The sequence below is a fragment of the Pongo pygmaeus genome, chromosome 9 (assembly GCF_028885625.2).
Source record: "Pongo pygmaeus isolate AG05252 chromosome 9, NHGRI_mPonPyg2-v2.0_pri, whole genome shotgun sequence".
In the NCBI taxonomy this organism is placed as follows: domain Eukaryota; kingdom Metazoa; phylum Chordata; class Mammalia; order Primates; family Hominidae; genus Pongo; species Pongo pygmaeus.
In genome coordinates, this window is record NC_072382.2 from 10,078,420 (window position 1) to 10,090,853 (window position 12,434).

A 12,434-nucleotide genomic window follows, 5' to 3' on the forward strand; every position below is an offset into this window, starting at 1 on the left:
AGGCCCAGGGAGAGAAGAGGTGGACAGAGCCTTGGGAGGGAATGGAGGAGAGCCCCAGCATGGGAGATAAAGAGGGAGGGGAAACAGAAACGCTGCAGGGAGAACTGCAGAAACACAGAGATGGTGAGATACAGTCTGAGCAACATTGCAGTCACACACAGGGCCTGACTGAGAAGCAGAGTGAGCATCTGTGATCTCCATCACTCTTCCAGGTGGAGAGATAGCCAGGCTGAGGCAGAGAAGCTGCCCCATGCTGACTGCGAGGGGCAGGGGCAAAAGGCCAATGTGTAAACCTTGATGGGGCTCACCTATGCTGGAGTAAAGATGCCAGTACAGGCTTATGACACCAATTATGCAGGCTTGTACCCAGACATTTCTGGAAAGTCCCTGGAGATAAAGAGGCCTGTGTGGCCCCCTAATAATACAGAGGTTGATGTACACACAGGTCAACCTTAGACATATGGACAACTGCAGACATTCGTATGGTCAGACAGACACATGAAAAAACAGCTCTGCAGAGGGATGCCAGCCTACATCAAGTCCCTGGGTACATGTAGGGACACTCAACACACACCAACCCTCCTACACTAAATTCCACCTATCCCCCACGCCCCCCAACAAGCCAACACTGACAGCTCTGGCTGTGTAGGCATGATTCCTGTGGGCAGCAGACTTCTCTCATTCTCCGATGCACACATACTAGGGCAACCTTTGTAGCAGTGATGACACTGGCCTGTGCTGGACAGGGCTGGGCTTGGAAGCATGAAGGCCTCACCATGTCAAGCCAGGACTTGGATCTAGAGCTTCTCCCCTTGGGGCCCAGTAGGCCAGCAGTCAGGGTGGAAGAATTATTCCTGCTCTCCTCTCCTCAGGGACCCCTAACTGGGGGTGAGGAAAGGCTGCTGGGTGCCTCCTGCCTGTAAAGGGGAGTAATATGAGGGTCTGGTGGTTGCCTGTATATACTGAGGGCAGATCCTGAGCAATACCAGCAGGTCAGATCAGCAGTATGCATGGGCCCAGAGAGGGGGGAACCCTCTGACTCTTTGGGAGCACAGAGACACAGCCCATGGATTCTGAGTCAGAAGAACCTGGGTTTTAATCCTGGATCTCCCACTGACAAACATGTAACCTTGGACAAGTCATCTAGCCTCTCTGAATCTCAGTTTCCACTTCTGAAAGGTGATGATACCTACCTCATAGCAATACTGTGAGAATGTCATTAAACACTAGAATGGCATGGCATAGCAAAGGTGCTCAATAAATAGGACTTTTATTAGAATTTTTATATACTCAGCCTCCCTCCAGGCAGATGTACATTTTTCTCTTCCTCTTGGAGACACACACACAGGATTGAATGATCTGTTTTTAATTTAAACACAAATATCCTGAATCTATAGGGAAAGCAGAATCTCCTTGCCTCATAAGCACCCAAGGAGGCACCATCCATACCCACATGAACACATCGTGTGTACCTTCATGGGAGGTGTTCATAGGCAGGCCCAGGCCCAGGTCTCTGGGCAGGTGAGCACAGCTGTGCAGTGAGAGATGAGAGGAAAAGCCTCCTGGCCCCACCAGCGTGCACTGAATAGTATGTCAGTGGCTTAAATGGGAGGAGTGGCCAGATTCTCAAGGAAATCAGTTCTCTTTCCACTGCTGCAGACCAGGATCACCCACAGCTCACAGAGGTGCACAGATCCTTTCAGGTGCACTGACAAACCTCTTTCCACATAGGCGTGTGTGCGCACACACACATTCACACACATTCCCTTTCCCAGTCTCCAGGGGCTGGAGATTGGTGAGCGGAGAGAGGAACAGGTGGGTATCCAGATGGGCAGCCAAGCTTGGAGAAGAGATGGGGGCTGGAACTGGGGGGAGGAGCCTGGAGAAGAAAGGCTGAGGGCCTGGCAGGGTGAGCAAGATGAGGTCCTGAGATAGCAAGGAGAGGAAACTGGGCTCTGAGTAGAAAATGGTCAAGGTGCAGTTGGGGCAGAGGAGGGTGCAGAGGAGGGCGGGGGGTGTCTGCAGGGGAGGAGAAAGGGGCCGAAGAGGAGGTGAGAAGGGGAAGGGGGCTGCTGGATGATGATCCAGCTCCCACACCAGGCGCCACACCTGTAGTGGCTGCCCGGTAGAAAGAGAGCCCTGACCAGGGTGAGGAGGCCTTGCAAAGGGAGTGCAGTGGTGGGGTTGGGAGCGGGAGGGGCTTAAGGGGGAAGGTGGTGGTGGGGTCATGGGTGTGGTATGAGGTGGAAATTGAGGGGAAGCTGGGAGTGGAGCACGAAGGCAAAGGGAGTTGAGGTGGCCTGGAGAAGTGGTTTAAATCTCACTGTTCAATGTGCGTGCTGGGTGGCCCCCTAAATGCTGCATAAACCCCGCTTAACCCATCCCTCCCACTTCTAAACCGCCCTCTAAACGCAGAAACCAGCTGGGCCACTGATGCCTCCCACCCCCAACTTAAACCTGCTAAATGCCCCTCCCCTGCCTGCCCCCCCACTTTGGGATGGGGAAGGAAGGGGGCCACAGCAGCTTAACCACAGATAAACCTGTTTAACCTCTGACCTTTGACCTTCCAGCTCCCTTTCTTTTGTGTCCCTTTCCTTTTCTTCTTTTCTCATCTCTTTTGCTTTGGGTTGCTCCTGCCCCCAGGGTGGGGCTGGCTCTGAACCGGAGCCTAGGGAGGGGGTCAAGGGAAAAGAGGGGCCCAGCGTTTCTTTTCCTCCCTTCCCGTCTTTCCGTGGATGTTGCTGCTTACTCTGAGTCTCCTGAGGATTGCATAATTACTTTTCTAACTCCTTTGGACTTCGCCGCCTGAGAAACCTACTGTCTTTCTAAACTTTTCCAAGGAAACTTTGATAACGAGCGCCTGGCGATTGCTAGACAGAGAATCCCCTACCGGCTTGGTCGAGTAGTAGATGAGTGGCTGCTCGACAAAGGTAATTAACCAGAATTAATTAATTAATTAATTAACTTTAAAAACACTATCTTAAAGGTGCAGAGCTCTCTCTTTCCCCCTCCGTGCCTTCACCAATGCCCACCCCCAAGTGAAGGGACAATTGGCCAGCCAGAATGCTCCCTTCCCCTTTGGAGTCAAGGGTCTGTCTGTGCATATCAGAGTGATGGTTTTTGGGGTAGGAGTGGGGTTTTTTCTTAGAAGTAGGGGGAGTCTTGTTCTCTTTCTAAACCTGGGATCAACTAGGGTAATCCACAAGATCCCTACCATGGGAGCTCCCCGCTGTGAGCCCGGCAGTAAATCACAAGCAGGCTGGGAATGCAGGTTGGAGGTAGGTTCTCTCTGCCCGGAATCATCTCGGAGGCTTGGTAAAGGGCCAGCTGAGGGCCACAGAGCGTGCAGAGGCAGGAAGCCTTCGGGAAGCAGGAAGGCTGACCTGAGGAGGTTTAGGAAGGCTTCACCAGAGCCATGTGAGGAGAAGAGAGAAGAGTGGGGGCCTCAGATCCTACTGGAAAGACCCCCAGAGAGAGTGCTGTGGGGCTGCTGTCTCTGGAACAAGCCCAGCTTAGTCCAGAAGGCCTCTGAGAAGTTGAGGAGAGACTAAGGGAAGTGGGGCGGGAGGTGGTGGGCCCATAGGGATTTCAACTCCTGCTTGGCTGATGAGGAGACCGAGCAAGCCCCTTGTGAGGCCCCAGTGTGGTGAGGTGTCGCTGGGTGTGAGAGAGAAGGCTTCTTGTCACCAAGGGAAGCTGGGGACCAAGGGCAAATCCATCCCATTCCCTTTGTGGGGGGGGGCGAGCTCTGTACCTCTAAGGCTAAACTCTAGGGGGGAAGTAGAACTGTTAAACCTCCACTTAACCAGCTGATAACTGTGCTTTTAAATGTCCACTGGGGCCTTCCCCAACTAAAACCCCCAAATGTAACTTCTAGCCCCCCATGCCTGTGGGGCCTAAACCTGCTGATAACCAGATGTGATAAACCCATAACAGGACAAAAAGTTAAAGGGACTGTAACAGACATCGCTAAAACCTACAGCCCCCAGCCACACTGGGCTGCTCTCTCCAGCGGGGTGAACTTTAACCCTTTGAGGAGTTCATGGCGGATGGGGCCAGGGGCCACAGGGACCAAGTTTGCTAACACTGTGGCTTCCTCTCCATTACCTACCTACCTCCCTCTTCCAGAATCAGACAGGCCAAGGAAGCAGCCTGGGCTGAGGCTGGGACAACTTGTGACCCCAAGAGCAGGGAGAGCTGGACAGGCCCTGTTAGGGGGTGGGGGAGGAATTGTGGTTTAGATGAAGGAGAGCCAGGGCCCTCCTTCCCTTTCGCCTTAGATCTGACTTTCCTCTTCTAGAAAATAACCGATTGGACTAGAGAGGTAGTACCCGAAGTGTGAAAGAAGGAACTCACTTTTTGCTCTCTCCTGATGGGGCAGTGATGGTTACTCAGCCCACCTCACAGGCATGTTGTGAGGGTGAGAGGAAAGAAACAGCAGGAAAGTATCCCAGAACAAGTTCTGAGGATGCTTGGAGGGAATATTTTATTGTTAGCGCCTGACTATGGTAGGTGCTCAATAAATATTTATTGGATGAATCCATTTTCCAGTTCCAAAGCATGTCCTGTGAAACAGTCCCATGAGATGCTTCACAATAGAGAGATTTGTGGTAGAACGAGTTAGGGAAGTGCTGAATCCTGTTTCTTCATCTTGGAGATGCATATGTGCATTAGTTTAATAAAGGCTCTGAGAAGCCTTTGGAGAAAGAAACCTGTTTGTGAAATGATTGCTTCCCCAACTCATTTGACCACTGTGATCCTTCTCTCCTTTGTTTTCCTCATGATTCTTATGTCTGGGAAAAAACTTTGATGGAGAGGTCTTCCTGGGCCTCTCTGGGTCTGGTATTCCAGGACGTGTACCAGAGCTGCTACCACTGGTCCTCTGCCTCTTGGGCTCTTGGCCATTAGTAATGGGCGTTGCTGGTCCAGGGGCTATCCTTGCCTGAGTGGGCAGTTGGGGGGTGCTGGAGGAGGAAGGAAGGCTGAGTGGGGGGCTGGGGAGACACACCAGTGGGGCTGGGGAGACACCCCAGTGGCCATCATTGGCTAGAGGCTGGACGGATGTTTGGATGTCCCAGAGGCCTGGGCGTCCCAGAGAACCTGTGTTTCCAAAGAGGTTGTGGGCTTCACAAGTTGGACTGTCCTCAGCCCAGGTTTTGGGGGCAAGGCTTACAGGCACCTAACTCTAAACCAGATCTTTAACGAGGCACTAACCAGAGGCTAACAAGGGCTAAGCCAGGTCTAAAACCCCCAGTGCCAGCAGCTGAAGGTTCCGGGGGAGATGGGGCAATGTGGCAGGCCCTCTGCCCACCCCCTCCCCCCAAAAAAAATAAGCAGCACCAAAACCAAAGTTAAATCTAAACTTAAACATAATAAACATCTTTTCTAAAAACCAAACCAAAACAACAAACTCAGAGGGTTAAACCGACCCCCAGATCCACTAAAAACAAACAGAACAGCCCAACCCCACCCAGCTGGGAATTCTGAGGTGTCATACTGCTGAGTGTGGGGTGAGATTGGAGCTGGAGCAGGTTTTATGGGCTGTCAGTGAGTGAAGCAAGGTCCCTTTAACATTTTCCACTTCTGTGCTTGCATGTCCAGGTGGGGAGGAAGGGCTCGGCTTAACAGGGCCTGGTCCTAGGCAGTGCTGGGCCTTGGCAGTCAGGGAGAAGAGAGGGGATCCTGGCCAGGGGTCAGAAGGCCTGGTCGTAGGTGGGAGGTCAGCCTGGGCAGGTTGCTGCTTCCACACACCATCACACTGTCTCACCTTCTCTGCTCTCACACGCACCGACTCCACCTTGGCCTGGCAGCTACCTCCTCTGTCTCTGCCTCTTTGTCTCCTCTATCTGCCTCTTCCAGGCGCTCCATGGCTTCAGGGCTCGGGGCTGGACACTGGGGCAGGATGTTTGGGGAAGCAGAGGGAGCAGATGGGGATGGACTGAGGGAAGAGGATGAAGAGGGGAGATGGCCTTGGAGCTGGAGAGGAGAGGGAATGGGGAAGGTGGGAAGGCTTGCACATGGTGGGGAGGAGGGGTTGGGCTCCCCTTCCCCAGCCCGTGTGTGCCCTGGGTGCCCTCCCCTTCTGGGGTCCCCACCTGGCTGGGCTAGGGGCTGTGGCTGACAAGGACTTTCCCTTTGGTTTTCTGCCCCTTCCTCATTTCTCCCCGTCCCCTCCTCCCTTACTGGCTTCCTCCTCCATTCCTCTTTCCTCTCCTTGGCTTCCTTCTCTTCTTCCTTCCCTCCCTGGTCTCCCCTCACTGCCTGCCCCTTCTCTGTCACCCCCTTCCACTCCCGCAAGGCCGCCAGCTGACCATCTTCAACAGCCAGGCTGCCATCAAGATCGGGGGCCGGGATCAGGGCCGCCCCTTCCAGGGCCAGGTGTCCGGCCTCTACTACAATGGGCTCAAGGTGCTGGCGCTGGCCGCCGAGAGCGACCCCAATGTGCGGACCGAGGGTCACCTGCGCCTGGTGGGGGAGGGGCCGTCCGTGCTGCTCAGTGCGGAGACCACGGCCACCACCCTGCTGGCTGACATGGCCACCACCATCATGGAGACTACCACCACCATGGCCACTACCACCACGCGCCGGGGCCGCTCCCCCACACTGAGGGACAGCACCACCCAGGTGAGGCCCCACTCTGGCTGGTGGATTAGGGCAGGGCTAGGTGGGGATGGGGTTGATATCTGCATAGCCACAGTAGTGGTGCCTAGAGTGAGGGTCCAAGGGGTCTGTTGGGATCCTGAAGGCTGCTGTCTCTGACCTTGTTGCCATGGCGATGGGCAAGGTCACCTTTCAGGAAGTGGCCTTCACCCTGATGACCAGGGATCTTGTGATGTGGGGTGATCACTATTTCTAGAGGGACCATTCCCAGAATTGGAGAGGAATTTGATGGCCCAGTTATACGAGAGAAGACCACCCTACCTAAGAGAGATGAAGTCTGGACTTGGGGTGAGAGTGGGATGGCTCCTTCTGCTTCCCCAGTGAAGGCCACGCCTAGCGTTCTGTGTGGGCAGAGAGTGGGAGATGGATGGTACCAGGCTGGCCCTGCTGTGGGCAGGGGTGACAGCATGGGAGGGCTGGATGCAGTCACCTGGCATGGGCAGCCCCTCTCCAGAGGCTGGTGGAAGCTAGGAGGAGCCTCTCCTTGTTTTCTGGGGTCCCTGCAGTGGGAAAGCCCTGCCTGCAAGTCCATTGGCTTCACAAGCCCTCTCCATGTGACTATGAGCAGGCCCCACAACTCAGGCAGCTTCGGTGTCCTCTCCATCTGTGCGTCTGAGGGGGTCTCAGTGCAGACAGTTCCCTGGTGCTCACCCCACCTGCTGATCTGGATGGCCCCAGCTAGCCTAGTCCCAGGCTTCCTGCAGCACAGACTGGTAGGGAGGAGGGGCCTTGAAGCACATGGAGCCCACCCCACCTGCTCAGGTGTTTCCTGGGTCAGGTCAAGCCCTAGCGATAGGGCAGGACTGGAGGGGCTTGCACCTGGGGAATGGGGCTCTGCTGGAGCAGGACAGGCCTGTGTGACTTCCTGAGGCAGCCCAGGCTGGGCTGTTTTCTAGTTGTTGCCTCCAGTGCTTGCTCTGACCATTAGCACAGGGAGGGCTCACACCTGGCATGAAGGCCTTTTTTGGCCACCCCTTCTCTTCCCATTGCCCTGTCGGGCAGCCTATGGCTGTTAGGCACCCTCCGTCCTTCTAGGGTGAGGGCAGGATCTGGGGGTGGCCATGAGGATGTGCCCCTCCCTCTGTCACCAGTCTGTCTTCAGCTTCTCCCTCTGAGGGGTGGGCTCCATGTGCTTTAAGACCCCTCCTGCCTGCCAGTCTGTGCTGCAGGAAGCCTGGGACTAGGCTAGCTGCGGCCATCCAGATCAGAGAGACAAGCCTGTACCCACTTCCTCTCTGCAAAGAAAGCTGAGGGGACCTGAAGACTTTGCCCCGAGGGAGCAGGGAGCCTTTGGGGAAAAGGTCTGGGCTCTACCCAAGGCTGGGTACCCACCATGCCCAATACCCTCCAAATCCTAGGGGACGAGGGGCCGTCTGGTCTCAGTGGGAGGGTGATGGGCAGAACATCCTGGTGGAAGAGAGAGGTGGGAGTCCCAGGAGTCACTGCTGTGATGGGGAAGCCCAGGATGGAGGCTGGTGCCGAGGGGGCAAGAATGCAGAAGGGAGCTGGGTCCTCCAGGCACTGCCTTGCCCTTGGGTGAGTGAGGGCCGTTGAGCCTGAAGATCAGGGGCTGGGAAGAGGCAGGTTATGACCCTTTCAACCCTGCTCGTCCTTGTCCTTCAGCCTAGCTCTCTCCTCACCTTCCCGCAGTTTCTCGTGCTCCCTTCTTGCCTGGACTTTCGATTTCCCTCCTTGGGTCTCCTCCCTCATGCCCCTGAGCGCCCGCCTCCTCCTTACACTCACTCATCTGGGGGATTCTCTTTCTTTGCAATAAGTAAGAGAGAAAATGCTGACAAAGTCTACTCTTGTTGTCATGGCAACCACAGCCCTAATTACTGTGTGCAGCCTGGCTCTCTCAGGCTCCAGGAAAGGGGGTTGGGAGAGAGATGAGGGGTGATGGGTGGTGAAGCTGGAGCCAGGAACCCCTCCAGGGCCTGGCCCTATTCTGCCTGCGCTGGCCTCTGCAGGCTCCGTCCTGTAGGGCCTTGCCTCCCTGGCACCTTCCCTGAGGCGTCCTAGACCCTCTTGCCCTGGCCCTGCAGGTCAAAGTCTGGCGTCCACTCTCCTCACTTCCGAGAAATAAAAAGCACCACGTGTGCTGTTTCATTGACCTTCGGAAGCCATGAAAACCCGCAGGGCTGTTGCTGGGGGGTTCCCTGTGCATAGCAGGAAATGGAGGCCTGAGGTCAGCCAGCAAGAGATGGGAGGGCTGGGACTCAGACCAGTCTGGTCCGTCTCAGCCCAGGGGCATCCCCTGTGCCACCGTGCACCTCAAGTGGCAGCTGTGGGATCTGCTGACCTGCCTGGAACCTCTCTTTCCCCACCCCTTCTCTCGCCCCTCAGAACACAGATGACCTGCTGGTGGCCTCTGCTGAGTGTCCAAGTGATGATGAGGACCTGGAGGAGTGTGAGCCCAGTACTGGTGAGTGCCTTTCCCCCCTCCCCTGCCCCGGGGCCCTCTGCGACGCTGCTGGGAGGGGGGCGACTGTCCCTGCCACCTGGCCCAAGCCCCAGGGCCTGCTGCCAGGCCTTAGCTTTCCCTGATAGTTCCCCCTTGCCTAACATCCTCCCAGTCCCTCAAATGCTCTCTGGCAAGATGCCTTTTGGTTCCCAGTCCCTCAGAGGTAGTGAGGTCCTTAGCCTGGGGTCCTGGGGTTGAGAGCCAAGGGGTGCTGGGAGAGAAGGAGGGAGGCTTTTCCCTAGGAAGATGAGTAACTGCAGCTCCCATGAGTCCCTGGGGTGGGGGAGGGTGAACATGGCTTAGGAACTACAACTCCCATCAGTTCCTGGGTCCAGAACCACAACTCCCACCTGCCCCTGAGGCCTGGTGCTCTCTAGGCCACTAGTAGAGGAGATCTCTGCTGGATCCTGGGCCCTCCTCCTGGGTGTTGGGAGGTCCTGTGCTCTGTCTGAAGTGTTCCCAGAGTGGACACTGCCAGGACTGCCAGGCCAAGGTGAGGCAGTTACTACACAGTGACTGCTCTGAATCCGATAGTGTGCTGGGTGGGAGGTCCCCCCTAGACCAGACTTGTGGTCTTCTGGGGAAGATTAGGGCCTGAGGTCTGGCCCAGATTCTAGTGGGGGAGCTACTGTAGGAGGAGAGCAGGGCTGGTAGGGAAGGCTCTCCAGGGCCTGGAGCACTGGGGCCAGGGAGTGCTTTCTAGGCCTCTGCTTGATACTTCTTGCTGGAGCCAAGGGTGCAGCCACAGAGAGAGACCAGGCTGGCAAAGCGGGGGTGGCCTTGAGTGCTGCTTGAGAAGTGTGGGATGTGGAGTGGTGCAGTGAGTGCCAAGGCTGCTCATTTGAGCAGGTTGGGGGTGGCCAAGAGCAGCTGGGGGAGGGTGGGATACTTGAGGCTGGCAGAGGGAACAGAGAAAAGACTGGATGTGGCCAGATTTCCCAGTGGAGGAGTGTGGGCCTTGGTGGCTGCCAGATGAGTCTGTGGGAGTGAAGGGCCACCCACGTTTCTCACTTGGGCTGCTGGAGACTTCTCCCCATTACCTTGCAATGGGTGGCACCTGGGTTGTTGGTACCAGAAGGCTGGAGGTTGGGGCAGGTGCTTGCGGGGTTGGGGGAGATTATGTGGTCAGGAGGTGGCAGTGAGCCCTAGATACATCCTGTGAATCTGGCCTGGGGGCCTCCCAGCTCCAGAAGAGACATTCAGGCTGAGGGTGGGCCACGACCTTGGAAGGAGTGTGGATAGAGCAGGACCATAGCATGGCCTGTGGAGCCTTGGGGCAGAGGCTCAGCTTCAAAAACCAAGGGCAGAGGAGTTTCTGAGGCACAGGCGCCCAGACCCAGAGGCTGAAGCCCAGTTGCCCTCCATGTCCCCCAAGTAGGCTACAGCTGAGAGGGGTCATTCTCATGGGCCTGGGCCCAGGGACCTTCAGGGGAGCTGCCAGCTGCTGGGCCAGAAAGGCCTTCCTTTCCATAGCCCAGAGCTTGTGCTTTCTGGGACAGATGCCTTCCTCTCTAGGAGGACCCTTTGCCGAGTGCTGTCACTTCTTCCCCCGGGGCGATCTTGGCTCAAGGATGTACACTCCAATGCCTCCATTGCTTTGGGGGGCTCTGGGCATCTGGTGACTTCAACACACAGCACCCCCTGCCCTGCTTTACTGCTCTGAGCTCTAGGCACTTATTGGTGGCTCCTGTGGCCAACACAGCACTGCTAGCCCAGGCCTGCTGGAAGTGGCTGTGATGAGCGGACCCATGAAAGCTCTGGGATGGGGCTCTGGGGACAACGGTCTTTGAGGGTCCTGAGGAAAGGGCACTGAGTGGCACCACCACATGTGTTTACACACAGGTGCCCATGTTCACACACTCTGGGACAGGAATTCCTGGGTAACAGGAGGAGTCTCTGCTTTCCCTGCACCCTGCAGAGGGGTATCTGGGGCCAGATGGTCACCACGTAGGGACCTGCAGTGCACTCTGGATCCCACCTGGGCCATACTCTGCCCACCGAAGTTCTAGCCTCCCAGCCCTGTCTTGGAGTCTAGTCAGGGGACTGGGTCTGATGCTGAGTAGGTGCATTGGTGGTCTGAGCTCTTTTAGGCTGCATTAGGGCAGAGGGTGAGGAGGAGCTGAAGCAGGCGGGTCAGCTGGTTCCCAGTCAGGGATCTGTGAGGTCACTGACCACTGAGCCACCCTCTTGGGAAAAGGGCCAAGTAGAGGATGAAGGGTGGAGGAGGTCTAGAAGCCTGGGATAGAGAGGGGCTGGTAGCTGTTCCAGCACCCAGCTTTAAAAATAAGGCCGGGAGGGAGGGCAGAGTGCACTCTGGAAACCCCAGAGGAAACTGCCAGAAGCCACAGCCTCTCCCCCAAGCCTGCATCGCACATGCTTACACATCCACATTTGCACCACTATGAAAGGTTTAACGATGGATCCTCATCATCCCAATGGGAGGCCAGGCAAGGACCAAAATGACTCCAGGGTCTCCCAGTCTTGTGTAGATCATGCCATGCCGCCCAGAGCCTCTCCAGCCAGAGTCTCTCCCAGGCCTGAATGCAAGAGGACTTTTCTCCAGCAGAGAGCCAGGACTCCCTTGGCTCCAGTGTCAGAGGTGGGGGCAGCCTGGCCGGAGACCCCATGGTGTTTTACCTCTCCCACCTTGCAGATCCTCATCCCTGGGTCTGGGATCATTTCTGCTCACCTTTTCACCCTTTTCCCTAACCTGGGCTCCTCCACAGACCCTGGCCCATACTTTCTCCCTTGTTTGGTGAGACCATCATCTACACAGTTATTTTAGCTGAGGTTGGCTTTTGAATGGGAGTGCCTTTAGCGGGGCATGCACCATCGGTAATGAGACAACTCGTAGTTGTCTCAGCTGGCCCAACCCACATATTGTGCCCTGGGCCTGGCCCCTGAGGGGATCTGACTTTGCACAACCTGAGACATGCAGGAAGAGAAGAGCACACACAGGCTCAGACCCACAGAGTCAGGGTCTGTATGCACATGTATGACCAGAGGCATGCACACATACAGCCCTGCACATACATACATTTACAGACCCACCAGCAAGCTCACATGGGCCCACTTCCACACACATGCACACATACACATACACACACACACACGTTCAAACCTAGAAGAGCACACACTATTTGTACCTAGACCAACAGAGGCACACACATGCTTAGACTCCAAGAGACATGTGTGTGCTTATACCCCCCTGAAGTCCATAAACACAGATACACACCTGTTGAGACTCACAGAAGCATAAACTCATGCACACATGCACAGCCTAATGAAAGCACATGCATGCACTCAGAGCTAC

General features: G+C 55.9%; 1 protein-coding gene across 33 annotated transcripts in view; it reads left to right on the forward strand.

The window, feature by feature from the left end:
- Positions 1-12,434, forward strand: part of NRXN2 (neurexin 2) — a 118,160-nt gene that overhangs the window by 94,919 nt on the left and 10,807 nt on the right. For 24 of the 33 annotated variants that reach the window (XM_054441132.2, XM_054441150.2, XM_054441151.2 and 21 more), the window contains 3 exons: positions 2,841-2,930; positions 6,299-6,624; positions 9,004-9,082. In XM_054441132.2, the coding sequence (XP_054297107.2) occupies positions 2,841-2,930; positions 6,299-6,624; positions 9,004-9,082 (495 nt within the window). The remainder of the gene's footprint in view (positions 1-2,840; positions 2,931-6,298; positions 6,625-9,003; positions 9,083-12,434) is intronic. The other 9 variants (XM_054441155.2, XM_054441147.2, XM_054441140.2 and 6 more) reach the window with 1 other exon arrangement.